This window comes from Molothrus ater, chromosome 9, assembly GCF_012460135.2.
Source record: "Molothrus ater isolate BHLD 08-10-18 breed brown headed cowbird chromosome 9, BPBGC_Mater_1.1, whole genome shotgun sequence".
Lineage (NCBI taxonomy): Eukaryota > Metazoa > Chordata > Aves > Passeriformes > Icteridae > Molothrus > Molothrus ater.
In genome coordinates this window covers 19,776,806-19,801,805 of record NC_050486.2, presented here as the reverse complement: position 1 = coordinate 19,801,805, position 25,000 = coordinate 19,776,806, and the positions used below count along the sequence as shown (strand labels likewise).

The window sequence follows — 25,000 nt, the reverse complement described above, 5'->3', positions numbered from 1 at the left end:
ACCTACTTTAGCTGGATTTGCTTGTGACCTTTTCTAATTCTGGCTGATTTTGTTATTTAATGATTTGACCTTTGATTCTGTGAAGCCACTTCAGTGCTAAATGCAAAGATTTAATAACTAGAACTGTTTGATAAGTGACCTTTATTGCACAGCTATTTCTCTTTGCTAGAGAAATGGCACTGTTTTGCGAGTTCTAATTCACAATTTTAATTATCTTTTCTATTGTCTGTAAGCTTGCACAGGAAATGGAAAGGTCAGACATTTCATTTTCTTTACTGATTAAAATATAAGTGTTCCTCAACAGTTACAATGTATCATTCAGGAAAAAGATGGGACTATTTGTCAGAACCATACCCAGCTGCTCTGCTGAGGTCTTCTACATCCTTCTGGTCAGCAAAAAAACGAGCAATTTTCTAGCAGCAATAATAGCCCAGCCCCCTTGGTGTTTAGAGGTGACATAAATGTGTAAGTACATGAAAAGAGAAGAAAACCTGAATGGTTCTTAATATTTTTGTCTTTAACTCATGTATCCATAATGCAAGTGAATGAAGAAGTTGTGAGAGGTGAACCTTGGCCTGATTTTCTGGGTCCACAGAGGATAAGTAGTAACAGCACAAGTTTCAGTGCGGTCCTGCCAGTCTCTTTCAGTCCCACTGCTGCTGAACCATCTCTGCAGATGAGAGGGCAGCCAGGACTACCTGGCAGACCCATTTGTATTGTATGTGGATTCATGTGTGTCACTGAAACCACCCTTCTCGTCTGTGACACTTACAAACCAACACCACAAACAGGTCGCCTGTCTCCATATGGGGTTCAGTGAGTCAATATTGATGTGTGTTTTCTCATATGTTGAGGGAGATAAGATGCAAAAAGGTGAAGAAGGCAGTGGATAATTCAGGAGTCAGTGGAATATCTGTCATGGGTGTCAGTCTTCTAACTCTGTCTGGGATCTCTGTTGGGAAATGTGCATATTGGGACATGTAAAATCTCTGCATTCAAAAAAATACTAATTGTGAGATAGAGCTGGGAGGGAGTTAGCTTCTGACTCTGTTCAAGAAGAGCAGATTATATGTTGACCTAGTGTAGGCATTGCAGTATTATGAAAGCACTTTATAAATTGGAAGAAGATAAATGAATCACAAGAAAAGAGCTAGAAAACCAGGGGACACAGTTGCAGGAGTGTGTGTACTCAGCTTATTCAAGCAGAACAGTTGCACTCAGTGAATAGAAAATGTGCAATGCATTTCTAAGGTGAGGAAATTCAAACAATTCTAAATTTAAGAGAGCAGCTCCATTTAAATGGAGAAGGAAGAATTTAGTGAAAAAAGCAGCTCTAAGGATGAGACAAATTTAAATGGAACCAGATTGTTGACCAAATTGGCTTTTCCTATCTAGCAGTTTCATATTCAGCATTTGTTAGTTTGAAAGTTCAGCCTGAAAGCTATAAATTAATCTACTGGGTCTGTAACTATTCACTTCATGCTAGAATATGAGTTATGCTCATGGATTTGTTTAGGTCACCCAGCCATGTCCTCATAATGTATCTTAGAGAGAATTTCTGTAAGTAAGCAGTAAACAGAAAGGCTGCTGCATTCAGCTGCATCTCCTGGGATTTCATCCCTGCTGTCAGAGAGCCATGCAGGACAGCTCTCTAAAACTATACCAGCTATAAAAAATGCATGGTGTTCTGTAAAGGAAACATTGACAATGCTTTTGCATTCAATCAGGAATCTTTAGCTACTAATTTAGGAAAGAATGTTTTCCTGAACTAGCCACATAACAAAATCAAATCAATCAAAACAGAGAAATCAAAGCTTTGAAATTGTAAGGTTTACTGCACAAGTCGTGCAGTATGCACCTTGGTTCAGTACAATATTTGTCACCCAAAGATGATACATTTTAGCTCTTACAGTTTGGCTTTCTTAAAATGTTTGGCTCTTGTCCTTGCATTATTCCCCCTTATCAAAGAATTTGGTTTTTTGTCAGCAATTGCATCCTAGGGTTATAGTGGTCAAATGTAGGCAGGCTATTCATCCACATCAGCTAAATAAGGTTTGATTTTGAAGAGAAATAACCACAAGGCTGATCAGAAAAGCACCTAGCATCCTGTCAGAGTAAATGTTCAATGAACGTGAAGAGAATTTTTCCTAAAAAATACTAAACTGAGGTCACTGCCTCCCAATTGTGAGCATGACAGAGGATCAAATCTGTGACCATACAAAATATTGTAGGTTATCTCTGACCTAGATGATCTTCTGTAAGGTTTTTTTTTGATGGGTCTAGTTTTCACTTGATTTCAATTTCTAACTGAACTCTTTATACAATCCAATTTAAATAGAGGGCATTTCCTTTTAGTCTGTAGGTACAAAACAACAAAAAAGCATTTACTCTTTATACTCTGACAAATGGGGCATCAGATAGGTCCTTATATCTCTGTTAGATTATTTTTTCTATTTTTGATTCATACTGGAGTAATAGCACCATAGAATGTGATCACAAAATACTGTCCTTGACTATAGTTTTCTCAGGATTAAGTTCTAATTCAGGTATCACCAGTCCCTCTACCTCTCAATTTTCATGGATCATAACTGCTCTCTGGAGAGGACAACATACTCCTCTGTCCACATCTCCTTTCCAACTGCAGGATTTTCATACTCATAGATTGCTTTTTAGAGATACATTTTGCATTCGACTTCTGTCACAAATTTGGGAGCTGTTCATTCAGACACAAACACAGTTAATGAACAGTTAAACTTCCAGCATTACTTTTTCAGTAGGTTTTTTCCTATTGCTGGCAACACCTTGTTAAAAGAGAAGCCATTGATCTAAATATTGTGTTCTACTGTTTCTTTATTTCCTTGTTTTTTTAGTGAAAAGAGTAACATTTAGAGGGCAAAAAGGAATTATTATCTATATAGTTGACTTTGCAAAGTGGGAACAAAGGCAAAGATTGGAACTGCCTATTTCCTTGAAAAGGTTTGTATTTCTGGTGGTAGAGTTTTCAAATCCCACGTGGGGATTGTGGTTTCGGTTTTTTAAAGAGAAGCATTACTATCCATTTGTTGTACTCTACCTGTTTTTCTTTTAACTGAATTTTCAATCTTTATGTTTTACAGAGAAAAACTTGCAATATAAATTACTGTTTCCTGTCTTCCAGCCTCTACAACTTGACTGTGACCTCTGTGCCATTGTTTCAAACTCGGGACAGATGGCTGGCCAGAGGGTGGGCACTGAGATAGACAAGTCCTCCTGCATATGGAGGATGAACAATGCTCCCACAAAGGGCTATGAGGAGGATGTTGGGAAGAGGACAACCGTAAGAGTGGTCTCTCACACAAGCGTGCCTCTCCTGCTCAAGAATCCCGAGTACTTTTTCAAAGAAACCAACAGCACCGTTTACGTGATCTGGGGTCCTTTTCGGAACATGAGGAGGGATGGAAATGGCATTGTGTACAACATGCTGAAGAAAACTGTTGACAGCTACCCAACGGCCAAAATCTACGTGACCACGGAGAAGCGCATGAGTTACTGCGATGCGGTGTTTAAGAGGGAGACGGGAAAGGACCGGTGAGTCTGAAACGTGAGGAACAATTAAAATGTTTGACAAAAGATACGTGAGGAGATCCATGTGGGATGTCAGCTACTAAATGAGTCCCCAGATACGTTTTTAATAGAGTGTTATATGAGTTTGACTGTTATAAGCACTTGATGAGGCAGCAGCTAGGCCCCATTTACCCCACCTACGCTACCTTCTGTTCATTCCATTGCTGTTGGCTTGAATCCCAAAAATATTGGATGTCTTCCTGAAATGTTTTCAAAGCTGTGTGTTGTTTTCAGCTCAATTTACTATTGATTAAATTGACATTTTATTTGAAGAGGATAATCCTACACAAACAACATTTCCAAATGCACAACCTCAGGATAATTCTGGATATTGCATTTTCTTCTCTGTTGAGATGCACTGTAGCTTTTCTTCAAACACAGACCTCAGGGTTATGCATTATTTCTGTTTCTTGGTGAAAACGGGTTATCAGACATACTGGAATAGATTTAGGTTTTTACCAGTATATTATGCTGAAATTCTATTTTCTATGCTTAATAATGTGTATTTATGCTACTCAAGTGAGGCTGTAAGAGGTGAAGGTGTGAGGACTGTTTGGGCTAGCATGTTCAAAGGAGAAACTAGATTTGTGGAATTAAGACCATAAATTTCAGGAATTTGTAACCAAGCTGCAAAAATTCAGGTCATCTGTGTTTTGGCATGGAAGAGCACCTGTCACACATACTCATTTGAGCTAACTAGGAAGGCGTTTCCAGATCACTGCTGTGCCTTAATATTAATTTTTAAATTTGTGCATCATGAATTTGAGGTTGGAAAGGACTGTTGCTATTCTGACCAAATTAATGATGCAGGTTTTCACAAACAGCTTAATGTAGTCTGAAATTTTGACTTAGCTTTTGAAGTAGAAAAGCTTGTTATCTCAAAAGTACTTGTTTCACCATGTTATTAAACTGTCAGAACTTGGTGACAGTTGAATTTTCCTATTTTTCAAACTGTTGGAGCATAAGGAGGAGCCTGCCCCTGTTCACAAAGTGCACATATTGCTGCTGTGGTTCTGGAGTTGGAGGGAGCTTATATATCTCATAAAGGTGTCAAGGTTATCATGGCTTCTTTAGTTTAACTGAGCAAACTGATAACCAGAGGCTAATAAATACACATGATTCATTCTTGAAAAATGACCTTTAATAATCCAAGTCATCCTGTTTACATATTAATCAAGCTAAATATGATCATGGGCACATTATTGTATTGCTGTACATAAATTTGTTTATATTTATGAGTCAGTCAGGTCACAGCGACTTTACATTATGTCATCAAAATCCTTATTGTGAGATAAGACCTTGAGAAAATCTCCTCTTTTTCCTATGAAAGAAAGACATCTCATCATTCAATGTCAAAGTATACCTCTCTCCAGCCTAATCCATTCCTCTTCAACAAATTAACACATCTCAGGTTTTTATAGTTACTCAATTAACACAATACAAATGCTTCTTTTCATGTAAAAAACAGATTGAACTTCTCTCAGAGCTTATAACAAAGTTCTTAAGCAACCTAATGTCAAAATGACCCATGTTCTTTTTCCTTAAGTTTCACATTGCAGCAGCAATACATTTTTATGAGCCTGGCTCACGACCCTTCACGTTGTTTGTGCACGTGTCCCTTTGACACCAAGGGTAAACCCACCACTTCTCACAGTGGCAGCCAGGTAACATACTTGTATCAGCTGAAACTTTCATTTTTAGTCCTGCTTATCCACATCAAATACTTAGTGATGTTTTTAACATCATTTAGTGATTTTGTCATGCAGAAACAAGGGAAATGATTGATGCATCACCAGCCACCGCCTTCTGTATCTCAAGAAAACATCTTGCAGTTCCCTAGTAATTGGGGACTTCAGTTTGGAAGCTGTTTCATTTTCTGTAACATCTTCAATTTGCAGGGCCTGTCTTCTGTTTCTAGGGAGGGTCATGAGACTGTTAGAGGTATGTGGCATTTGTGGAAGCAGTAAATGGAGAGCACAGGAGATTTGTGGGTGATGAAAATACTTTCACACATTGTGCCAGGCTATTATGATGCTGAGACAGGTTCAGGTTACTCAGCCAAATATTCCTTCAGTTCCTCAGAGAAACATCAACCCTTGCTTGGAATATTAGATTGAACAGAGGTCTGGTTCGACATGTTTCCAGCAAAAATTCTGGAAGGAAACCAATTTCAACTCATATTTTAAAATGCACAGAGTGAATTGCAACTACATCTATTTTAGTTTAATCCTAAAATACTGTCTTTCTGTACAGTGTATGCTACTAATGCATAGTAAGATTGCAGCAGATTTCTAGTCTGTCGAGCCTTTAATGAGTTTTCTGTTTCTACTCTTTGATGTACAATCTTTTTAGGTAATTAGTGGGACTTTTCAGCAGTTTCATCCTTGTGGATCTCAAGTTTTAAAAAGATTTTGTGAGAAGCAGCTAACAGGTAGGTGCTGCAGTCACTTCTCTACTGCAGAAAAGCTCTGGTCCTGCAGTGCTGACATGGGAGCTTTATCCCTGACTTCACTGGGTGCAGTTCCAAAATCCACAGCTTTGATATTGACAAATGATTTATTACTGATACATGGAAGATACAAGAATTGCCTCTGAGTAACTTTGAACAAACAGTGGTTTTTATTTTGTAATGCATTTTTTAATTCTACAGTAGTACAAAATGCCCTCTGATATGGGCTGTCCACACTGGGTAATTAACCTTGCATGAGTGTTAAGAATCTGGGGAACATATGTTCTTTCTGAGAGTATTTGTTAGTGAAGCAGTCGAGTTCAAGGTGGTGAATGCTCATCCACTTTGAATAATTGTTGTTCATAAATAATATTCATTACCAGACATTCACAATTTTTCATTAATGCATTTTGCTTGGTACTTCCCTAGAGGGAGCATAAAGCTGGCAGCTTCTTCCCGTACTTCACTAATGTGCTGGTATATTATATATATATTTACTCAAGTGAAAGGATTTAAAGAGATATTAGATAATTACTAAATGTGCCATCTTTGTATGTACCTCAATCCAGATAAGTGGTTCTAAAGCCATCTATATCTCTGCCATGCAATACAAATATAATGCAATATGATATAATAACATTTAATTGGTAATAACAGAGAAAGCTGTAGTCTTCATTAAAGCAGCAAAGCTAATTCTGGTCTGATAAAGTGTACTGAGCATCCCTAAATAGGTTTTAATTAGCTGGCACCAAAGCTTCACCACCCTTAGGGAGGGTAAAATTAATGAAAACTAGCAGCAAATAGATCAGTGCTACTGGATGTTCTTGCCTTAGGTGAAGGTGATGAGAAAGAAAGGAGCGTCTTTTAAGGATCATTTAGAAAACAGTCTGCGTTAAAAGTCACTTTCAACAAGCAATGCTAAAATAAATCTATGCTGATAGCAGAGCACTGATGTTTCCTGGACTGCAGGGAGCTCCATTTGTGTTTCCACTGCAAGCATCTCAGGCCAATCCCTGAGCAGTGCCCAGCTCCACGTCCCCCTCGGGGCTGGTAGTGGGCTCAGAGCCTCTGTCCCACTGCACAGCGGAGGTGTCCAGCCCCAGCAGACAGCCAGTGCTGATGTGCTGGTACTGCTCAAAAAACACCTCAACTGGCTGTCACTCTTCTTGTGAGTAACTACTGAAAAGAGCCTGCTGGGCTCTGCTGAAGAAATGTATCCTGAGCTCCTAAAATTCCCAGTAAGAGATATGAGATGATGTTTGGAAATTTCAGCCAGTTTGGTAGACAGAGGACTTTCTATGTGCACTGTGTTAACTCAGACAGTGCTCATCCCATACCCAATCAGTTCAATTCGGCAGCATTTTATTAGTTACGCACATGTGTCTTCAGGAGGCAGGTTCACTGAGCCACATTTGCAGTCAAATTGCTGTTTCTGAAAGACTTCTGTCGATATCTTGGACAATTCTGAAGAAACAAAATTGCTTTTGTGCTTCTCTTCCAGAAGTTCTTAGTTTCCTCAGTTCATGCCAGATGGTGCTATGTGTTAGGTTGTGAGAAAGCTGTTTTATCATTCAAGGCAGAAAGATGTATCATTCTGGTTGCTGACTTCTGCATCAAAATTCAAAATTTGGGGTTGTGTTCAAGCTTCCATTTTACTCAGTTCTGCTCACTAATTATTTATGACTTCAGTGATATATGAGATCTATATTATATCTCTGTCATTTAGAGCTAGCAAATTACATTCATCTAAAGTTTGGATTGACACTGTTAAGACAACTGCAGTCATCACAGCTTCACCTCAGCTAATGTGTGGTGTTTCATGTGTCTGACTAATCTACATGAAGCTATAGTCTAGTAAAAATGTCATTGAAATGAATAAATGAAATTACATTCTCTGAGGTTCAAGTAGCTGCAAGTTCTATTGTTTGGTGATATTCTCTGTGAATTGAGGCAGTAAAGCTGTCAGTGTCCAGAATATCAGAGTTTTATGCTGTGTTTCTGGTTGTTGGCTTGAATGAAATATGATAGTAATGATATTTTCATTTTTGGGCTTGCTTTTATGTATGTATTGGTTTCTCTATCAGAGTTATTTGGAGGAAATATAAAAGATTAGTTAGTGTTGCTTAAAATTTGCAGAAAGCACTTTTTCCTTGGGAAGCTGTGAACATTGACACTGAGTTTGGCTCAGAGAGTTAAATTTTGGCACTTGGGAAGTACATCCCATCAGTACTTTGTATTAATGTGATTTAAAAAAAGCAAATCTGGAAGATGAGTAAAAGTTCATTTCATTTTGAATAGAAATTGAGCAGAGTTAGGGAATACCGATGTCTTAAATTACAGAACTTTAGGAAGAAAAGGATGAAAAAATTGAGTCAGACTGACAGAGGAAATGTTATACATGTCTGTTGGAACGTTTTTAAGGACAAAGATTAATTGTAGTTTACAATTTGCTGTAGTCTTTATCATGATAATGTAATATCTGCTGCTGTACCAGTAAAGTCAGCAAAAGTTCTCAACTGCCCATGAGCATCTCAGCAACCCCAAAAATACGTCTTTGATATAGTGACCATTTTTCAAGTACTTGACTGTGGATCTTTCTGGAACTATTGCTTGGCACTTCCATTCTTTCTTTTTATAAAGTAATTCCTTCAAAAAATGCTAATGGATTTGTCCATCTTAATTCATAAAGGGTTTAAATAGTTTCATTGTCAGTCAAGACTGCTTTATTACCTGAAAAAACAAGAGGCTAAAGCATGAAACCTTAATGAAATAAATAGATTTTTCATTATAAAACACTTAAAACCTCAGCATCTATTGCTATTTGTGGTCAATCACCAGATGGTTAACAACTGTATGGGGGTTTATATCCACTCTTCCATTTCCTGGTAAAACACCAGTTGTTCCTGAGTGTTCTGCATTTATTCCCTGCAGCCCATTAGTAACTGCATTTATATTCTTTATGAAGATTTTCCTAATTAAGATGAACACTTTTCTCTATTAGGCAGATGGAACTCAATAGAAGAAGTCCGTTCTTTATTAACATGCCAGTAAATGCTGCTCAAAGCACCAGCACTTCTGTTAAGGAACACAGCTCTTACTACATTACACTAATTACACAGTAAAGTGAAACTTTATTAAAAAATATCAATATTAGCTATTATTTTGTGATAAAGCTCTGGCTGCATATAGATTGGTGTGAGCTTAGAGACCTATTGATTCTGCAGTGGTTGCTGACTATAGCCATGGAGTTGTTTCTTTTTAATTAATGATTAAAGACAAGGAATATATAATCAGGATCTACTCTATCATTGTGCATTTTCACATGTTCTTTGAATTTATCCATCTATGTCTTCTAATTTATCAAGTCTTCATTAAGTGCCACTGGATCTGTTTTCTGCTTCTGATGAACTGTGTCTTAAATCTTTGTACAGTATTTGGTATAACCCTGTGCACACCTTTTTCATCCTGTGCTTTAAATACTCTGCAGCTTTTATTATTATGAGAGAATTGCTGGTACCTCTCAGACGGAACTGTGCATATGGATGGGATTCTGGATTCAGTCCTTGAGGGTCCCTTCCAACTCAGCATACCCTGTGATTCTGTGATTCTCACATCCCATGAACATCCACCTTTGGAAAGGATGATGTAAGGCAGTGACTCATGCTGGCAATCCTGGTGCCATCCTGGGTTGCAGGGCTTCCAGTTTTGCTGCTGGTGGTGAGGATATTTTATGGTTGCAAAGGAAAAAAGTATTGGAGAGAAAAATTAGCAGAATCATAGATTTTGAATGAAGTCTTTGTTGTTCATCTTCCAGAGTTCAATGTTTTTCACTTCTCAGATCACAGTGTATAAAATAGGTCTTGATGTTCCTAAAGGAGCTTTTAATTTTGAAGGAATAGAAATATTTTTTTTTAAATCTAAACTTTAAAAAAAAAAAAAAAATCAATCTATTTTTTAAAATTCAGCCTTGCTGCCAGGTGAAGTAATTGTCTTGAAAAACACAGAGTGATTACCATTGAAGTCTTTACTTATTATCTGTTGTCACACAGCAATTCTTTTCTAAGAGATATTAAACAGATTAGAAGATAAATGTAATGTTGCTATTGCTGAAGTGTGATATGTTGTGGTTACTGGTAACTGTGGGGTTTCTAATGGAAGCTCCCTAAAGAGCTCTGAGCTGAATTTATAGTGCTAAGTAAAAAAAAATACTGGAATCAAACTGCATGAGATGCACTGGGAGGTTTGTGCTATAGAACCTGTGCTCAAGTGAGGATAGCAACTTTATGAGACAGGGAATAACTCTACAATAATTTCTTGCTTTGGATAGAGAAGAGTTTCTGTACATCTATCCACCCACTAGTTAGTCAAATTTATTAGAAACTGCTTTTATAAGAAAAGGTGTATGAGAACTCTGCATATCTTACAGAATGATATTTAAAAGAAATTGTCATCTCAAAGCTTTGTACAAGTAAACAACACAGCAAAAGAAAATCTGTTTGAAAGTAGAAAAAATTTAGCCTGAACTTATGTTCAAGTATTTTATCTTAAAATGTAGGAAGATTAGTAAATGAATTCTGCATGGAAAATTTAATTAGTAAGAAGTCAAGCCTATGTGAGACCTCATAGGTAGGAGAAAAACTAAGGGGAAATAGGAATTTTTGTGACTCATTATGTTCATTTAGAACTCGTTGTTAACTAGGTGCTTGCTTTGCACATCTTCAATATGTATTTTTACCCAGATGAAAACAAAGCAGATGTTCTACATTTTTTTTATTTCTGTGTCTGTTATCCCACATAAAGAATTTAGGCTGCAATTTCAGGACAGTGAAACTGTTCAAATCTATGGATCCATAGCACATACCTTTGAAGGTGACTCAGGATTCATAACAGTGCTTCCTGGGGAGCCTGATTTGCTATTGGGATATGCTACAACCTATGTTTAGAAAACAATCACTCCTACACAGTTCCCATGATACTCAACTTCTCTGAGCTTTTAACCATGAGGCAACTCTGCATTTGGAGAGTAACATGCACAAGAGCAGCATGTAAAATTTTTCTCAGAGATTCACATCTCCAGCAGGTTTTGGAACTTTCAAGTCTGGAAAAACGGAACTGTAAGAGTGGGGATTTATTATGAATCTTCAATCTTATGTCTTCAAACAGTTTGTGTGAAGTCTCAGATATTGAGCAGCATGTGGCTTAGTTTGTGTTTGAAGAGAAATAATTTTTTATATAGATGTTCAAAGATTCAGCTGTTCTGTTTTCAAGATTTTGTAAGCAATTCCTGGTTGTGGGAGCATTCAGTACAGTTGGGACCAGTTACCAGAGACACCACTCATCTCAGAGCCTGAGCAGCCCTGTCTGGTGCATTAGAATTCAGTAAACATGCAATTGCAGTAGAAGAAAAGATCTTTAACTGCTCATATTTGTTCTTCACAAGTTTCTTGTTGGTATCCCATCCTTAAATTTAGAGAGTTCTTTTTCTTTGGTTTTTTGATTTTTTTATTTAAATCAAGTCATCCCAGCATGCATGTCCTCTCTGCTCTATTCCTGCAGGTTACAGAAAGGAGGCATAAACTCCCTGTCTAATAAAATTCTCTACATGATTCATTAAAACTTTCAGAGCACAGGATTTTCTGCAAAGCTTTAAAAATTGCTGCAGATGATGTCACTAGTGTAGAAAAAGTCAGAGAAAGGAAAGAGTTAGCAGATGAAATTCTAAAAAACAAACAGCATGCTTTTATCTTAACAATAAAAACAAAGATAAATGTCAGAAATATGTGCTCTGTGTTCAGTTTGCTCTCCATATGTTTCAGAATTTTTCTTGAATAAATTCATTAGATTTTCTACTACTTCTGTTTCCAAAAAATGTCCTAAATATTTTCCATGAGAACATTTCTGAAAAGTGTTGCAAGTATCACATAAGTCTCAAAATGCCTTTGTGAGGCAAAGGGTGTTTGTCCCTTTTTTACAACCTGACTGCTCTGAGAGAAAAGGACATCAGGGGAAAGCAGAAGCTATTGCTGTGCAGAAATTCATGCCCACAGGGCTTTTTGAATATAGTATGCTTACCATGAAGGCATTTCAATCTCATACAGTCCTAATTTGGAGTTGGAATGGTCTGGAAGTGCAGTATGGAACAAATTTCTGCTGCTCTATAACCTGTTTTCAGCCAAACATGGTAATGTTACTGTATTTCCTTCTATATGAAATCAGCAGTAGTCTCTTGTCATTTTAAAATCAATCAAAATATTAGGAAAAGAAAATAATCTAAAGAGTATGTGCAAAGCAGTATTCCTCTAAAAGAAGATTTTTAGATTCATTTTTTTCAAGTATTTTTTCATATATTATGAATATTCTCTGCCCATGCATTTCAGCACTCTTTACACACCTTTCTAGCCCTTTAGGAAATGTGACTAGTGCTGGTCATGTGGAGCTTTTTCTTTTATCAAGGGAGAATTGTGTCTTTGCCAGAGCTCAGTGATTGTGGATTTTCGCTTGCTCTGTTTGTGCTGCTCTGATTTTATATAAGTGATGACACTGTTGAAATATGTTTTGTGTTTGGGAGCAGAAGCAAGCAATGGTCCTTAACTCCTTGGGGCTAATTTCATGGTCTGAAATTGCCTTTACCTCCCCTTCCAAGAATGCTCAGTGTTCAGGAGAGTTGGATTTCAGCCTCACTGTACAGAATGTGCCAGGGACTCTCAGCTGCAGTGACATCCTGGAGCCTGCACACTGCTAGAGGTATTTTGAGTCTTGCTCATGGAGTGCCTTTTGGATATGAAAAGTCATTTAACTTCACAGAGGACATCCCCAGGGTATCCTCAAGCTTTATGTGCTGCTTAGATCTGTCCAATCATTTCCTGCCAAGCTACACTGCTTTGCTTGGTTAGAAGGAAGGCAATGAATGGAGGAGTAGCTAAAGCCAGTTCAGTATTTATCAGTGGGAAACACGATTTCAGGCACTATTTCTGGGTATGGTTTAGCATTTTACTTGGAAATGATACACTGAGGGAAGGCTTATTCCAGTTTCCCTTCCAAGCTCCTAATTTTGGATCATTTGATAGTTTTCCTTTGTTTTTGAAATAATCACCACTGGTATCATATGAATTGACCAGATTCAGGGTAGCACAAGCAAGAGAAGCTCCACATATTTTCCTTAAACTTCTTTGGTCTGCATTCCAGGCCTGAGACTGGCATGTAATATAAACATTTTCTTCATTATTACTTTACATTTTTCCTTGAGGCTATCATACTGATTTCAAAACCATGGTCATCATTATGCTGAAACGGTGGCATTAATAGATTGGTCTTTGTGGGTAGATTATAATATGAAGTTTCAAAATAATTGCCCACTAATATGAGAGGTGGATGTATAGCATTCTATTGCTCATAATGCAACCATTAAAATAACAATTATGTGATAATGAAAGGACTCATTATGCTTCAGTTTATCTTTGCATAAAGTTAATAGCTAATGAAAACAGGAAAGATTATATCTAATTACATTTTACATTACTTTTGCTCTTCCCATAAAGAGAACATTTTGCACAGAATTGTAGATTGGCATGCCTCAGTACTAAGTCTGTGTCCACTCTCTATGTGCTCCAAATTACTGTTTTAAGACCAATAGTTGCATGGTCTTTTTTATCAAATGCTGCACATAGTCTACACAAAGAACATTTTTGAAACTAAATTATCAGAGGGAGTCAAATTTGCAACATGACCGCACTGAGCATAAATTTAAAAATTAATTTCATTTCTTCAGGTTTGAAGTGTTAGAAAAATGAAGGAAGCTTGACACCAAGTCAGTCAGTAGAATACTGTCTCCCTTTGGGTGAATGAGAAATGTCAAACAGGTACATTACCTACCATCTGTTGCAATTTTTGTTCAGTATTGTCTACAACACTGAATCAACGTTTTGTCAGGCAGGTGAGCAAGTTTCTTTTCTATTGTATCCAGGGGTGGAACATGCAAGAACAAATAGCAAAACTGGCTTTGGCATGGATAGAGAAATCTCCCATTTTGTATGTTAGGATACTAAGCTCTGAGTGAAGAATGTTTAGTTCAGGAGTGCATAGATAGAGCTCTCAAATTATCTTAATGGCAAGAGAACTAATTAGAATTAAGACATTTTAGTGTTTTTATATACAGATCATACTACACTGACTTATAAAGATGCAGCAAGATTGTCCTCCACTTTTCAATATTTTGCATATTTTTTAAACTTTTTTTTTTGAATGCTACCTTTAAATGCCAAAGTCATGGAGGTGTGAGTTATATAATGTAATCCATTTCACTCCAGAACAGAATTAAGAGATATTAATTAAGCAGTTACAAAATATAATTGTATTGCTTTCACTAGGTATTATACAAAATTACATCAATAGAAAATCTCTTCGGTATAATTGCATGATATTTGATTAATTTATGTTCCAGTGAGCTCAATGGTGGGTTGAGTTTATGAGCCACAGTGTGCATGGTTTTAGAGTATTCAGAGTGTTTTGGGGTTACTGTCTGAGGCTCTGTTTGAATGCTAGAACAGCTCAGTACATATTAAGGCATGCCTTGTCTGTGAGTCTTGAGGCATGGTCCCAAATAATTCCTGAAGCATTTCAACTTTGAAGCCTTCTCTTACACCTGTCTCAGACCTTTCCATTTGGATTAGCTAAGTCAAATCATAAACTGTAATGTTGTCACTGTGTTTTGCTCACAAACTCTTTCTTCTCCATACTTCTGTTTCTCTTTCTGGTCAGAAATCACAGGATTGTTAGCGTTGGAGGCTGATCTGGAGATCATCCTGTCCGACCCCCTTGCCAAGGCAGGGGCACCAGAGCAGGTTATACAGAAACGCGCCCAGATGTGTTTGCAATGTCTGCAGTGATGGAGGCTCCACGGCTTCCCTGGGCAGCTGTTCCAGTGCTCTGCCACCCACAGTGTAAAGAACTCGTTCATGTGTTAACATGAAACTTCTTTTGCCTTGGTTTATGGCCATTGCTGCTTCCGCTGTCCTGTTGCTGGGCTCCACTGAAAAGAGTGGCCCACCTTTGAGATATTTATATTATCAATGAGATCCCCTCTCAGTCTTCTCTTGTCCAGACTAAACAGGCCCAGCTCCCACAGTCTCTCCTCACAAGAGAGATGCTCCAGACCCCTCATCATCTTTGTGACCTCTGCTGGACCTTCTCCAGCAGCTCCTTGTCTTTCTTACACTGAAGAGCCCAGAACTGGAGACCATACTCCTGATGTGCCTCACCAAGGCTAAGAAGAGGGGGAGGATCACTTCCCTCAACCTGCTGGTTGCACTCTTCCCATTGGGATACTTGTTTCTCTATGTTCCTTTCTTTTCTTGGAATATTTTTTTCCTTTTCTGAAATTTTTACAGATATTTTGGACATTTTTTCCTCTTTTATTTCTGCCTCATTGTTTGTAACTATGTCATCCATATAGCTTTCTTCTTTCAGCCTTTTGTCCTTTTATTGTAAAACATATTGCCTTGAACACACCTCCCATTTTCTACACAATCTCTTTTAAAACAGCTCACAGACCTGCAAGGTATCTGATGAAGAGCGGCTTTTCCCTCTGTGCCCTTGCCCTTGCCCTTGTGCTTCCTCATTCACTTGAATTCCTGGTACAGAGCACCTGAAAGTCTGCAGGTCTGGAACTGCAGATCTCAACTCAGTACATCCAGTTCTTAAACCAAAACCAAAATATCACAGTGGGGCGTTGAAGCTGTGCATGATTATTTATTGATGATTGTTGGTTACAGGAATTAAAACAGCAGGGAGCTCAGATTTTGATCAGAAACAAGTGATTTTTCTGTACACTTTTTATTGTAAAATATGAACATAATATAAACCCATTGTGCTCCTGCTGTTAAATGCTGAGCCCTGGCCTGACCTACTGTATGAACAGTGCATGTTCCCTGTCACACAGGTATGTAGCTCCATATATGTGAGCATTGATTAAGGCTTGAAGCTGTTATAAGGCAATTTTTATATATGTGAATATAGGAGCTTTCACAACTGCTCTCAAGTGTGCCGACCACCCAGCACAGGGTGATCTCCAAGTGAAAAGCAAAGGGATCTGGGGCTGGGCAGCCTTTCTGTGGGCTCCCAATACAGGAGTGTTCACACACAGTCTCTATTCATGTGCTGGCAATGAGCAGAGTGCATGTGCTTTGCTTTTTGTAAGCACTTTTCTATTATAAATGTACAAGATAGCCAGCCTGGCACTGACTTTTAGGTCGATAGTTATAATTTATTTGCTTTTAGTTTTTGTAACATCACCAACTGCTAAGGGAATTGATGCTTAATACATTTCTAAATAAGTAAAACTAAAGTATAAATAAATTATGCCTGGTTTATTAGTCCAGGTGTTTTCAGCATTGCTGAAAGTGGTTTGATGACAGCCACCAGCACTAGCTGTGGAAAAAAAACTTGATTTCACAGTGATTATTATCATTATAATAAACCATAATTGAAAGATTACAAAATTGATTCTTTTAAAAATTAATGTTGCATGAGTGAGCAGGCTCAGTGGCATTTAGATTTTTTTCAGTGTTACTTGGAAAGAAAGTGGCTTATTTTATTTCCTGGCAGAAAACTGATTTTGAAACAATCACATTAGAGAAAACAGTCCCAGAGGGTTACAGGAGGCAACAGACCTATGTCATTAGGCTTTACCCTTTCCTGATGGGTTCGGAGAAGAGCCAGAAACAAAAGAAAGTTACATTCATTATTGAGAGAGCCTTGGGAAAATCTGTTTGGCCAAGCAATTTTGCATGAAACGAGTGAGGAAATATTTGACTGCAAAGAACATAAACTCCTTCCATCAATATGCAATTTTCTGCATCCATTTGTCCAAGTGGTTATTAAGAACAGTTTCTAAATTTGCAGTGCTTTACAACTTCAAAGGGCCGTGAAAGCATCACCTAGTTAAATGGATGGAAGTGTTTTTTAATAAATAAATTAAAAAAAAAAGACCAAAGTCAGTTGTAAGACAGTTTAAAGTGCAAAGTATTGAAAACAGCAGGAAACCTGGGGACCTGCAATAGCAATCATCTGTTCCAATCAGGAACATGGAAACCACAAATTTATCTTTGATGATTTCCTGTAAATATGCCCTTTGAGGACAGATTGCCCTGCCCAGTCTTGTGGAAAATGCTCAGAGTTACAGCTCTTCTCACTGCAACATATGGATCTCAGCAAGCTCTGCTTCTCCATTTCCGAAGTCATTCTTCAAAAGGAAAAGTCTGAGCAAAAATGTAGTGCTGCAAAAATGCTGGTTAGCATCCTTCAAGCCAGGTCAGCCTGACTGGAAAACATCTTTCTGAGTTGTTTTTGGTTTTTTGGCCATTTTCTTCAGCAAGGTCTGTCCAGTTTTTCAGACCTGTTGTCCTAGTGGAAATGGTTTTATTGATGTTTTCATTCACTTCAGAATGTCTCATATTTCCCTAGGACACTGCAGTATAAGTACTTTTCCCCCCAGATATGTAGCAGTGTGTGCTGAGGGCTGGGGAGGGTACATTTGGGTGTCTCTGGGTGCCGCAGGGACACTCTCTCCAAAGGAGCACACCTGCAGTGTGACAGCACAGCCAGGCTGGCTGTTCAGCATGCTGGGGTCACTAAGATGAGGGGTCTGGTCTTTCTTTCTTGCCACCTCCTTGTGGCACTTCACTCCTGATGTTGGGTTTCAGGGTCTGAACCTGGAATCTGGGCTGCAGCCAGCAATGTTGCATCCCACTATCTTGGGATTTCCAGTCAGTGCCACATCTCATATTTATGACACAGACATCAATGAAGCCCAAGAATTTGAGGTTAGATGTGGCTTATTGTTTCCTCATATATAACCTGAAGAGAGAACATGCTATTCCATTTTAAAGCTGATGTTTATGCACCATTTCATATGGTCCAGATAGTTTGCAGTTTCTGAAGAAGTTTTCTCTGCTTGAATTTACAGTAGCCATATAATCTACCACATTTGTTATGTATGCTCTTACTTGATGACAACCTCCTACTTGGCCCTATGTAATGTTTTATTAAATAGAGGGACAGTTCCCAAGCCCCTCATTCTTCCCAAGATTGAAGTCAATGTTAGGTTTCATTAATATTATTTAGCATTTCATAGCGCATATCATCCACAGACCTTAAAGCACTGCAGGATGTTAAATCAGCTTTAATTTTCCCATTTTCCTGATTGTAAAACTCATGCAGGGAGTCATTTGTCAAGTTGCACAGAGGTATCATCCTGCAAGTCTATGGCAGAGCTATGAAAGTAGCCTTCAGTCAGGGTTCCTAGTTGTCTCTGCTGCACTGCCCTGACATTCAGAAGGCACAAGTGTTCATTCCTACCTGTGCAAGGTCATGCTTAACTGGGAGGGAGTCCTGTGACCAAGTGATGACCAAGTGCATTTTTATAGGCAGAAAGAAAGAAGTGTGATTTCTTAAAAGAATTCACTAGAAATTCTAAAATTTCTAGTTTCCTAAAATTTTGTATGACTAGACCTAGCTGTTGTGTCTTGGCCTCCGTGCAAAGATAGGGTTGTATTGCTCAGCCAAGCCCTTGGTTAAAGATAACGCTTTGCAGGAGGGAGGGGTGGTCATTAGATTTGGGAAGGAATATTACAAGACGTGTTGGAGCACTCCATATTCAAGCAAGTGCTTTCTTGCCACTTCCCAGCAGTTAACATTGCCCATCAAAGAAAATTGCTAAAAGCTCTGCTACATCATTCTTCATTTGCATTAGAAATGGCTCTAAGCAATAACAGGATTACAGCCAAAAAGTGCCAGCACTTTATCATTCATTTATTTGATTTAATATATATGAGGTACCTATTTGAAACAGCATTTACTTTTCTTGAGCTCATCATAAAACCCACTCTGAATGGAAGTGTTTAAGGTAATGACGACTCCGATTAATTCTCTTAGAACAGCATGACTGGAATCAGATACACTACTACTCTTTTCATTAGACATTTCTGAGCTGCTATGAGTGATCTTAGAGCATGAGAGGAAAGAAATTAGCTGTATAAATCCCCCTGTAAATAACCTTCAACAGGCTGCAGTTCTTCCTACTCAACCTGGTGAACTGTAAGCTCGGAAGCCTTTGTGGTGGTGGTGTCCAGGTGGCATTAATAGAACCTGACGCAAACTTTTTGTTTTAAAAAAGGCAGAAAAGCCATACTTGCTGTGTGCTGCAGATTTCTCTTCACCTGCATTGAGAATTGAGCGGTGTTACAGCTTTCTCAGCCAGCCATTACCACCTTATTCCCCTCTTCTCACTGCCACCAAATCCCTGTAAATCCAAGCCTGGCCTGAGCAGCAGATCTCTAATCTGTTTTTCAACATGCACATCCCCCACCAAAGTCAGGAGGTCAGACTTTGTGTTGCACTTTTGTTCACAGACAGGATAGATATATGAGATGCTGCATCAGGAACTCTTCTAAGCCAGAAAGATGTTTCAATTCATTCTAGGAAATTTGAGAGCTGGCAGCTAAGTTTTGCCAATGTTTTATTCCTGTTGACATTTCTTGATCATCAGTAACTACTATTTATTATCAAGGGACATGGCACAAATACAAGGAAAAATATTTTCCAAAGCACCTTCCTGACCAAATATACTGCATTACATCTGAAAATGAAACAATTCTCTGCAAATTTAGGCATCTTGATTTTTTTTTTTCCAGTCGATTTCCCAATTTTCTTCTGAAGGGAGAACTGGAAACACTACTGTAGGATGTTTACATTAGTTGAAGAAGCAGCAATTTTCTGGTAACATTTGTCTAAATTTCTTTTGCTGTTTTTCCTGAACAGGATTTTCAAGTTCCGCATGATTGCTGGTGTTGCAGGTGTCTTAGCATTATAACATGGTGGTAGTAGTAGTAACTAAAAGAAAGGAGTGGGCAGGGAGGCAACGTGATAGAGAATCTCAGTGAAAAATTTTCTGAGAAAAAACTGTTTAAAGTCAGAGTTACAAAGTGCATGCTTTTCTACTGAGGCCCGAACCTATTGGTTTCAAATTAAACATTCACACAAAAGTTGTATCTACTGTGCCTAATCTGCAGTAATTGATTCTTCTAATTCCTAGAGGAGCTCTTTCCACTTAAAGTACAATTGAACTCCACATTACCCTAAAATGTTAGTTTAAGAAGTTTTATCAGCCTAGCACTGCGCAGTACCAAGTGAGCTGCAGGTGCATGCAGAAACTTTAGACCCTTTTCACTTCTTTGTTTCATGCCCTTTGAATGCTAAACAGTTGGATCAGCAGCCTTTCCCACCCTGTGTTTCACACATGCTTTCATTTCTTACATGTCTGTGCCTGGCAGCAGAAGAGGAGAATTCAAAATGGTACGGTGTGTTTTCATTCAGACTGGCTTATGGGCTGGGTTTTCTTTTCTTCTTTCTCATGTGATTCTAAAAAAAATCACCACTAATCACATGTATTATCAAGGCTAATAGAACAGCCTGATCTTCATTATTGTTTGAATAAATTTTCAGGAGAAAGTTAGAATTCTGCTGAACCATTACCTTATCTATCAAAGGAAAATGTATTTTTAAGCCACTGTGTGGAAGATTATATGGAGATAAGTTGTATCTTATCATATCATCTGAACCATTATGGATTATAGAAGTACTGGCTTTCCAGAATGAGTTTTTAACATTTTTAGTGGTGATAAATTTAGTCATCAATTCTACAAAGGTCTGGCTGTAACTAACAAACTGTGTGTATCTGTATTTGTAATGACTGTTTTGATAGTTTCACATATCAGTTCAATAAAACATCTTCCACTCAGGGGAGGCATTTGGACAGGAATATCTCATGACATTCTTGCCATTCCCATTACCGTCACTACACACTTAGAGTAATATATGTTTTAAAAATTGATTGAGTGTGTATTTACAACATAGATCATAGGACATGTTTTTTTAATGGTAAGAAACTCCCAATGAAGCATTCTGTGATCTGTAGCATTGATTTGGGTTCTTTGATTTTAATGCTACAGAATACACTCATAAAACTTTTAGACCCTTGATGTCATAGGGTGCAGCTGCCTGACACAGAATGCTAATGTAAAAGGCAGTAGCTACTGCAGGTGAGAGCTGATGAAAACCAAAGGCTTGCATTAAACTTAGCTAACTAAATGAATTTGAATTCTTAACACATTAAATATAAAATCGAGAGAAGTTTATTGAAGTGACATAAGTCTGAGAAGAAAAGTCTCTAATGCAGGTAGATTTTCAAAGGTCACTTTGGAAGTGTGGAGGATACACATTTTGTTTAGAAAGCTTACTCACTTCCCTTCAGGCAGTTTTCAGTAAGCATCTCTAAAAAGTATTTTTCCAAAAGAGTCATCTAAAGATGGGTAAGCAAATTTCCCACCCCTTCTCGGTTGACTAAAGATGGTCTAGATGAGTCACCTAGACATTTAGCTCTTGGTTAGCAAAGGAAGGTGAGGTAAATAGAGGTTAAATATCTTGTTACCTGTTATATCATCTAACAGGTATTTGCTGGTGTACTTAGTTGAAGGTTTTGGTAAAGGTGATTTGTTCTTATCACAGCAGAAATTTCAAATGCTTTGTCATCCTCTTTTCATTCGGGTTGCCATCCTTGTTCTTAAGAATTTCTTGTATCTAGCAACATAATATTAGGTCTGAAATTTAATTCCACCCTGGGTCAGAGGTAAAAGGTGACAGGGAAAAATGAGTGAGAGGTACTAAAAAAAGTAGTTTTGCCAGATAGCGAGTGTTGGAATAGCTGTGAAGCATTTTTCCATAGATCCAGTTAGAGTGACCAATATTGGGAAGCTTTTAATTGTTATACAGAAGTCCTACAACCATCCAAGGTGTATTACAGGTCACTTGGATATAAAAAAGTCTTGACATTTCTCACTGTGGTGAGATTACTGTCCAAAGTTACCTGGAATCCTTCCAGTGCGAAAATTGAGTTTAGAAAAGGCTGAAATTGCTTTGTTCTTGTTCTGTATGACTAAACCGAGATGGAACAGTCAAGACAACAGAATTGTGGACTTAAGTGTGTGAGTGTGGTTGGCAGTTCTAGTTGGCTGCCTTTTCTTATGGATTTCATTCTTCCCATTGGCACGTTAACACTTAGAAGAACACTTCTAAGTTCTTAGAACATTGTTTGGACACAGACTGTTTTTCACTGAATTTTCATTTTCTTTTTTAAGAGAAGGGGGGAAAGCTAATTATTTGTGGGAATGCCTTTTCTTTGTTACAGATGTCTGCCCTGAGAGGTGTTTGTTTAGGAACACACACTGTAAGCCTGTAGCACACCAATAGGTTGGTAATTTGGCAGTATTGGTGAGGACAGAATTTACTCTGTGGCACTCTCTGCTGGCATTGTAATCTTACCCTCTGGGACACTCAGAGCTGCAGCTGGGTCAGACGTGCCCATGGGCTGGTGTGTCACTGCTGAACACTTACCCTGTTTCCCCAGGAGATGAGGGATAAAGGGCAGAGCAGTGAACCCACTGGAGGAAATGATAGAAGAGAAACTCTTTTTGCAAAGGAATAGGATACCTTAAGCTGGTGCTGGGCTGTATTTACAGTGCCTGTGCAGACCCATGTCTCTGTGACTAACCCTTTTTGGCATCTGCTGTCCAGAAGTAAATTACCTTTCCTGTTGGTCGTGAGCAGTTTTTAGTTCTGGATGTTACTGTTCCAAATGTTTCCTGCTGCTGTTAACAAGAGGGCTCCCACTGGCAGGCTGGGGCCTCAGCAAAGGCAGGAAATCCTTGTGAGGTTGTTGCCTTGGGCCCCACATGCCCTCACCAGGGCTGGGGTGCAGCAGCCAAGGGGGGCAGCTGCCCCACACTGGGGGGCACCTGGATCTCCATCACCTTCCCAGGCCTTGCAGGGCATCAGCTGCTGCCACAGTGGGAGGATACCTGGATGGAGAGGATCCAGCTCTGGCAGGCTGTTCTTCATTGCTCCAGCTGCTCACAGCTGCTCTGTGGCTGATTGAAAAGGCATTTACTCCCCTCATGTGAATAACCTTGAGGGATCAGGAAGTCAATTGTGCAGAGCACCTACCGTCAGTGCCAGATGTGTGTCTGGGAGCCACTGCAAAGGCAGATGACATTTAGAAGAGCTTCTTGGTGGTGGTTTAGGGCCTGGCAGGTGGCTACAGCAACTCAGGAGAATTTATTGCTGGTGAGGGGGGTGCAGAGGTTACTTAGCACACAACTATTGGAATTTAAAAGCTCTCTTTGCACCTCCTTTTCAGAGCAACACTGAGCATACAGCCCCTGTAGTTTTCAGTCTGTTACTTCATCTGTGAATGAAGCAAATGTTACATTAATTGTAGTTCATTAGTTCCATCTGGTGCCAGGGTGGGGAATGAAGACCCTTTCTTACCTTACAAAACATTATATACCTTTCCTGCCAATCTGCTCTACTGAATAATAGTTAGAGCCTGAGGCTAACTAAATGTAAAGATTTGGAATTGTTTCTCCACTGGTCTTCCCATAGATAAACACATGGCTCCCTAGATCTGGATGCTGTCTAAAGAAATTAAGACCAACAAGTGTTTTAGTTAAAGCAGTAGTATGCCATATGCAAGGCCAGAGATGCTCTGTGTGATATCCACAAAATTTGGTACCTGTCTACTTTTTTTTGTTCCCTTTAATCGATAAAAATACGATTTCACTCTAGTTCAAAGGAAATTGAATTTTCACATAGCAGGAGAAAACAAATACCCTACAGCATTGCTATCAGTGAATTGGGGCACCAGCTGTCTTTTAAACAGGTCCAGCATATTGTCTCTGCATTTCCAAGTCACTCTTTTATGCTTCTATTTATTGTAGGCAATTATGCTTTGACCCAAAGACATAATCCTAGTGGAATTAAAAATCATGTGACCTCTTTTTATAAAAAAGCTGAGTCTGATTTTATGAAAAAGAATTGTAGAGAATGAATCTAGTGGGAAATTAGACAGTAGTATTTGATGACTGTAAATGTATTTATTTATAACAGCTAATCTTGGTGGAAATGAAGAAATAAGAAATAATTAACTTTACTATTTATAAAAGAGTCTCTTTTATCCACTGTGTAATGCAGTCACCTCCAGGATGAAATGCAATGTTTGCTAAAGAGCATATAGACATTTAAGAAAGAAAGAAAAGAGCAAATGTGTGTTTGACACAGTGGGGAAAATGTAGCATGGAAGGAAAACATTTGCATGAAAATGTTGCCCCTTTTAGTTGAAGACATATTTTTAGCTGGTTCCTGTAATTATTCAAACTGGAACTTGGTCATAAAAGTAAAATGTTTCTGGCCTTGCAAAATGCACTCTGACATTTTTAATAGCTTCAATACAGAAAAGCACTTACTTTACAGTAAAAAAGAACACTTACTCTCAGAAAGATAAAGGGCTTCATTTTCCTTTCACAAAGACCAGTTTTACTGATGATGTCACTGGAGTTATTGCAGACTTAGAACAGTGCAAGTGTGGGAGAAATCAGGACGCTCGCTCCAGCAGCACTGGGACAGAGGTGAGAGTGATGCTCTCTGAATTAACAGCTCTTTTCATAAGCCCAGAGAATGAAGGAGTGACAAAGAGGCTCCCTGGCTGTTGATGAATTCCTGACTGTAAGCAGTGTATCCTGGAGCTCCAGTTAAACCTTTATATACCTCAAGAGAGAACGAGAGTGAATGGTACAGTAAAGAGCACTTTGCCAAACAAAATAGAAAGATCCATGGGATTGCTGCACTATTACAAGTGTCAGCACACGATTAGGGGTCAGTTTATGTATGCAGTTATGTTTTACTGAGCTTGAATGAAATTTACAGTTTTTAACAGGAGACCTATTGAAATATACCACGCCATCTGTGATACATGTACTCAAAAATTCTACTGCTCATCTTAGATCACTAAACATAAATGCAATATATGCTATTTTACATATAACTACTGCTCTCATATCA

At 38.4% G+C, this 25,000-nt stretch overlaps 1 protein-coding gene across 1 annotated transcript in view; it reads left to right on the top strand.

Moving 5' to 3' along the window:
• The window catches only part of ST6GALNAC3 (ST6 N-acetylgalactosaminide alpha-2,6-sialyltransferase 3), a 213,826-nt gene that overhangs the window by 133,930 nt on the left and 54,896 nt on the right, over nt 1-25,000 (top strand). Inside the window, exon 3 of the mRNA XM_036387984.2 lies at nt 3,158-3,567. Within this exon, the coding sequence (XP_036243877.2) occupies nt 3,158-3,567 (410 nt within the window). The remainder of the gene's footprint in view (nt 1-3,157; nt 3,568-25,000) is intronic.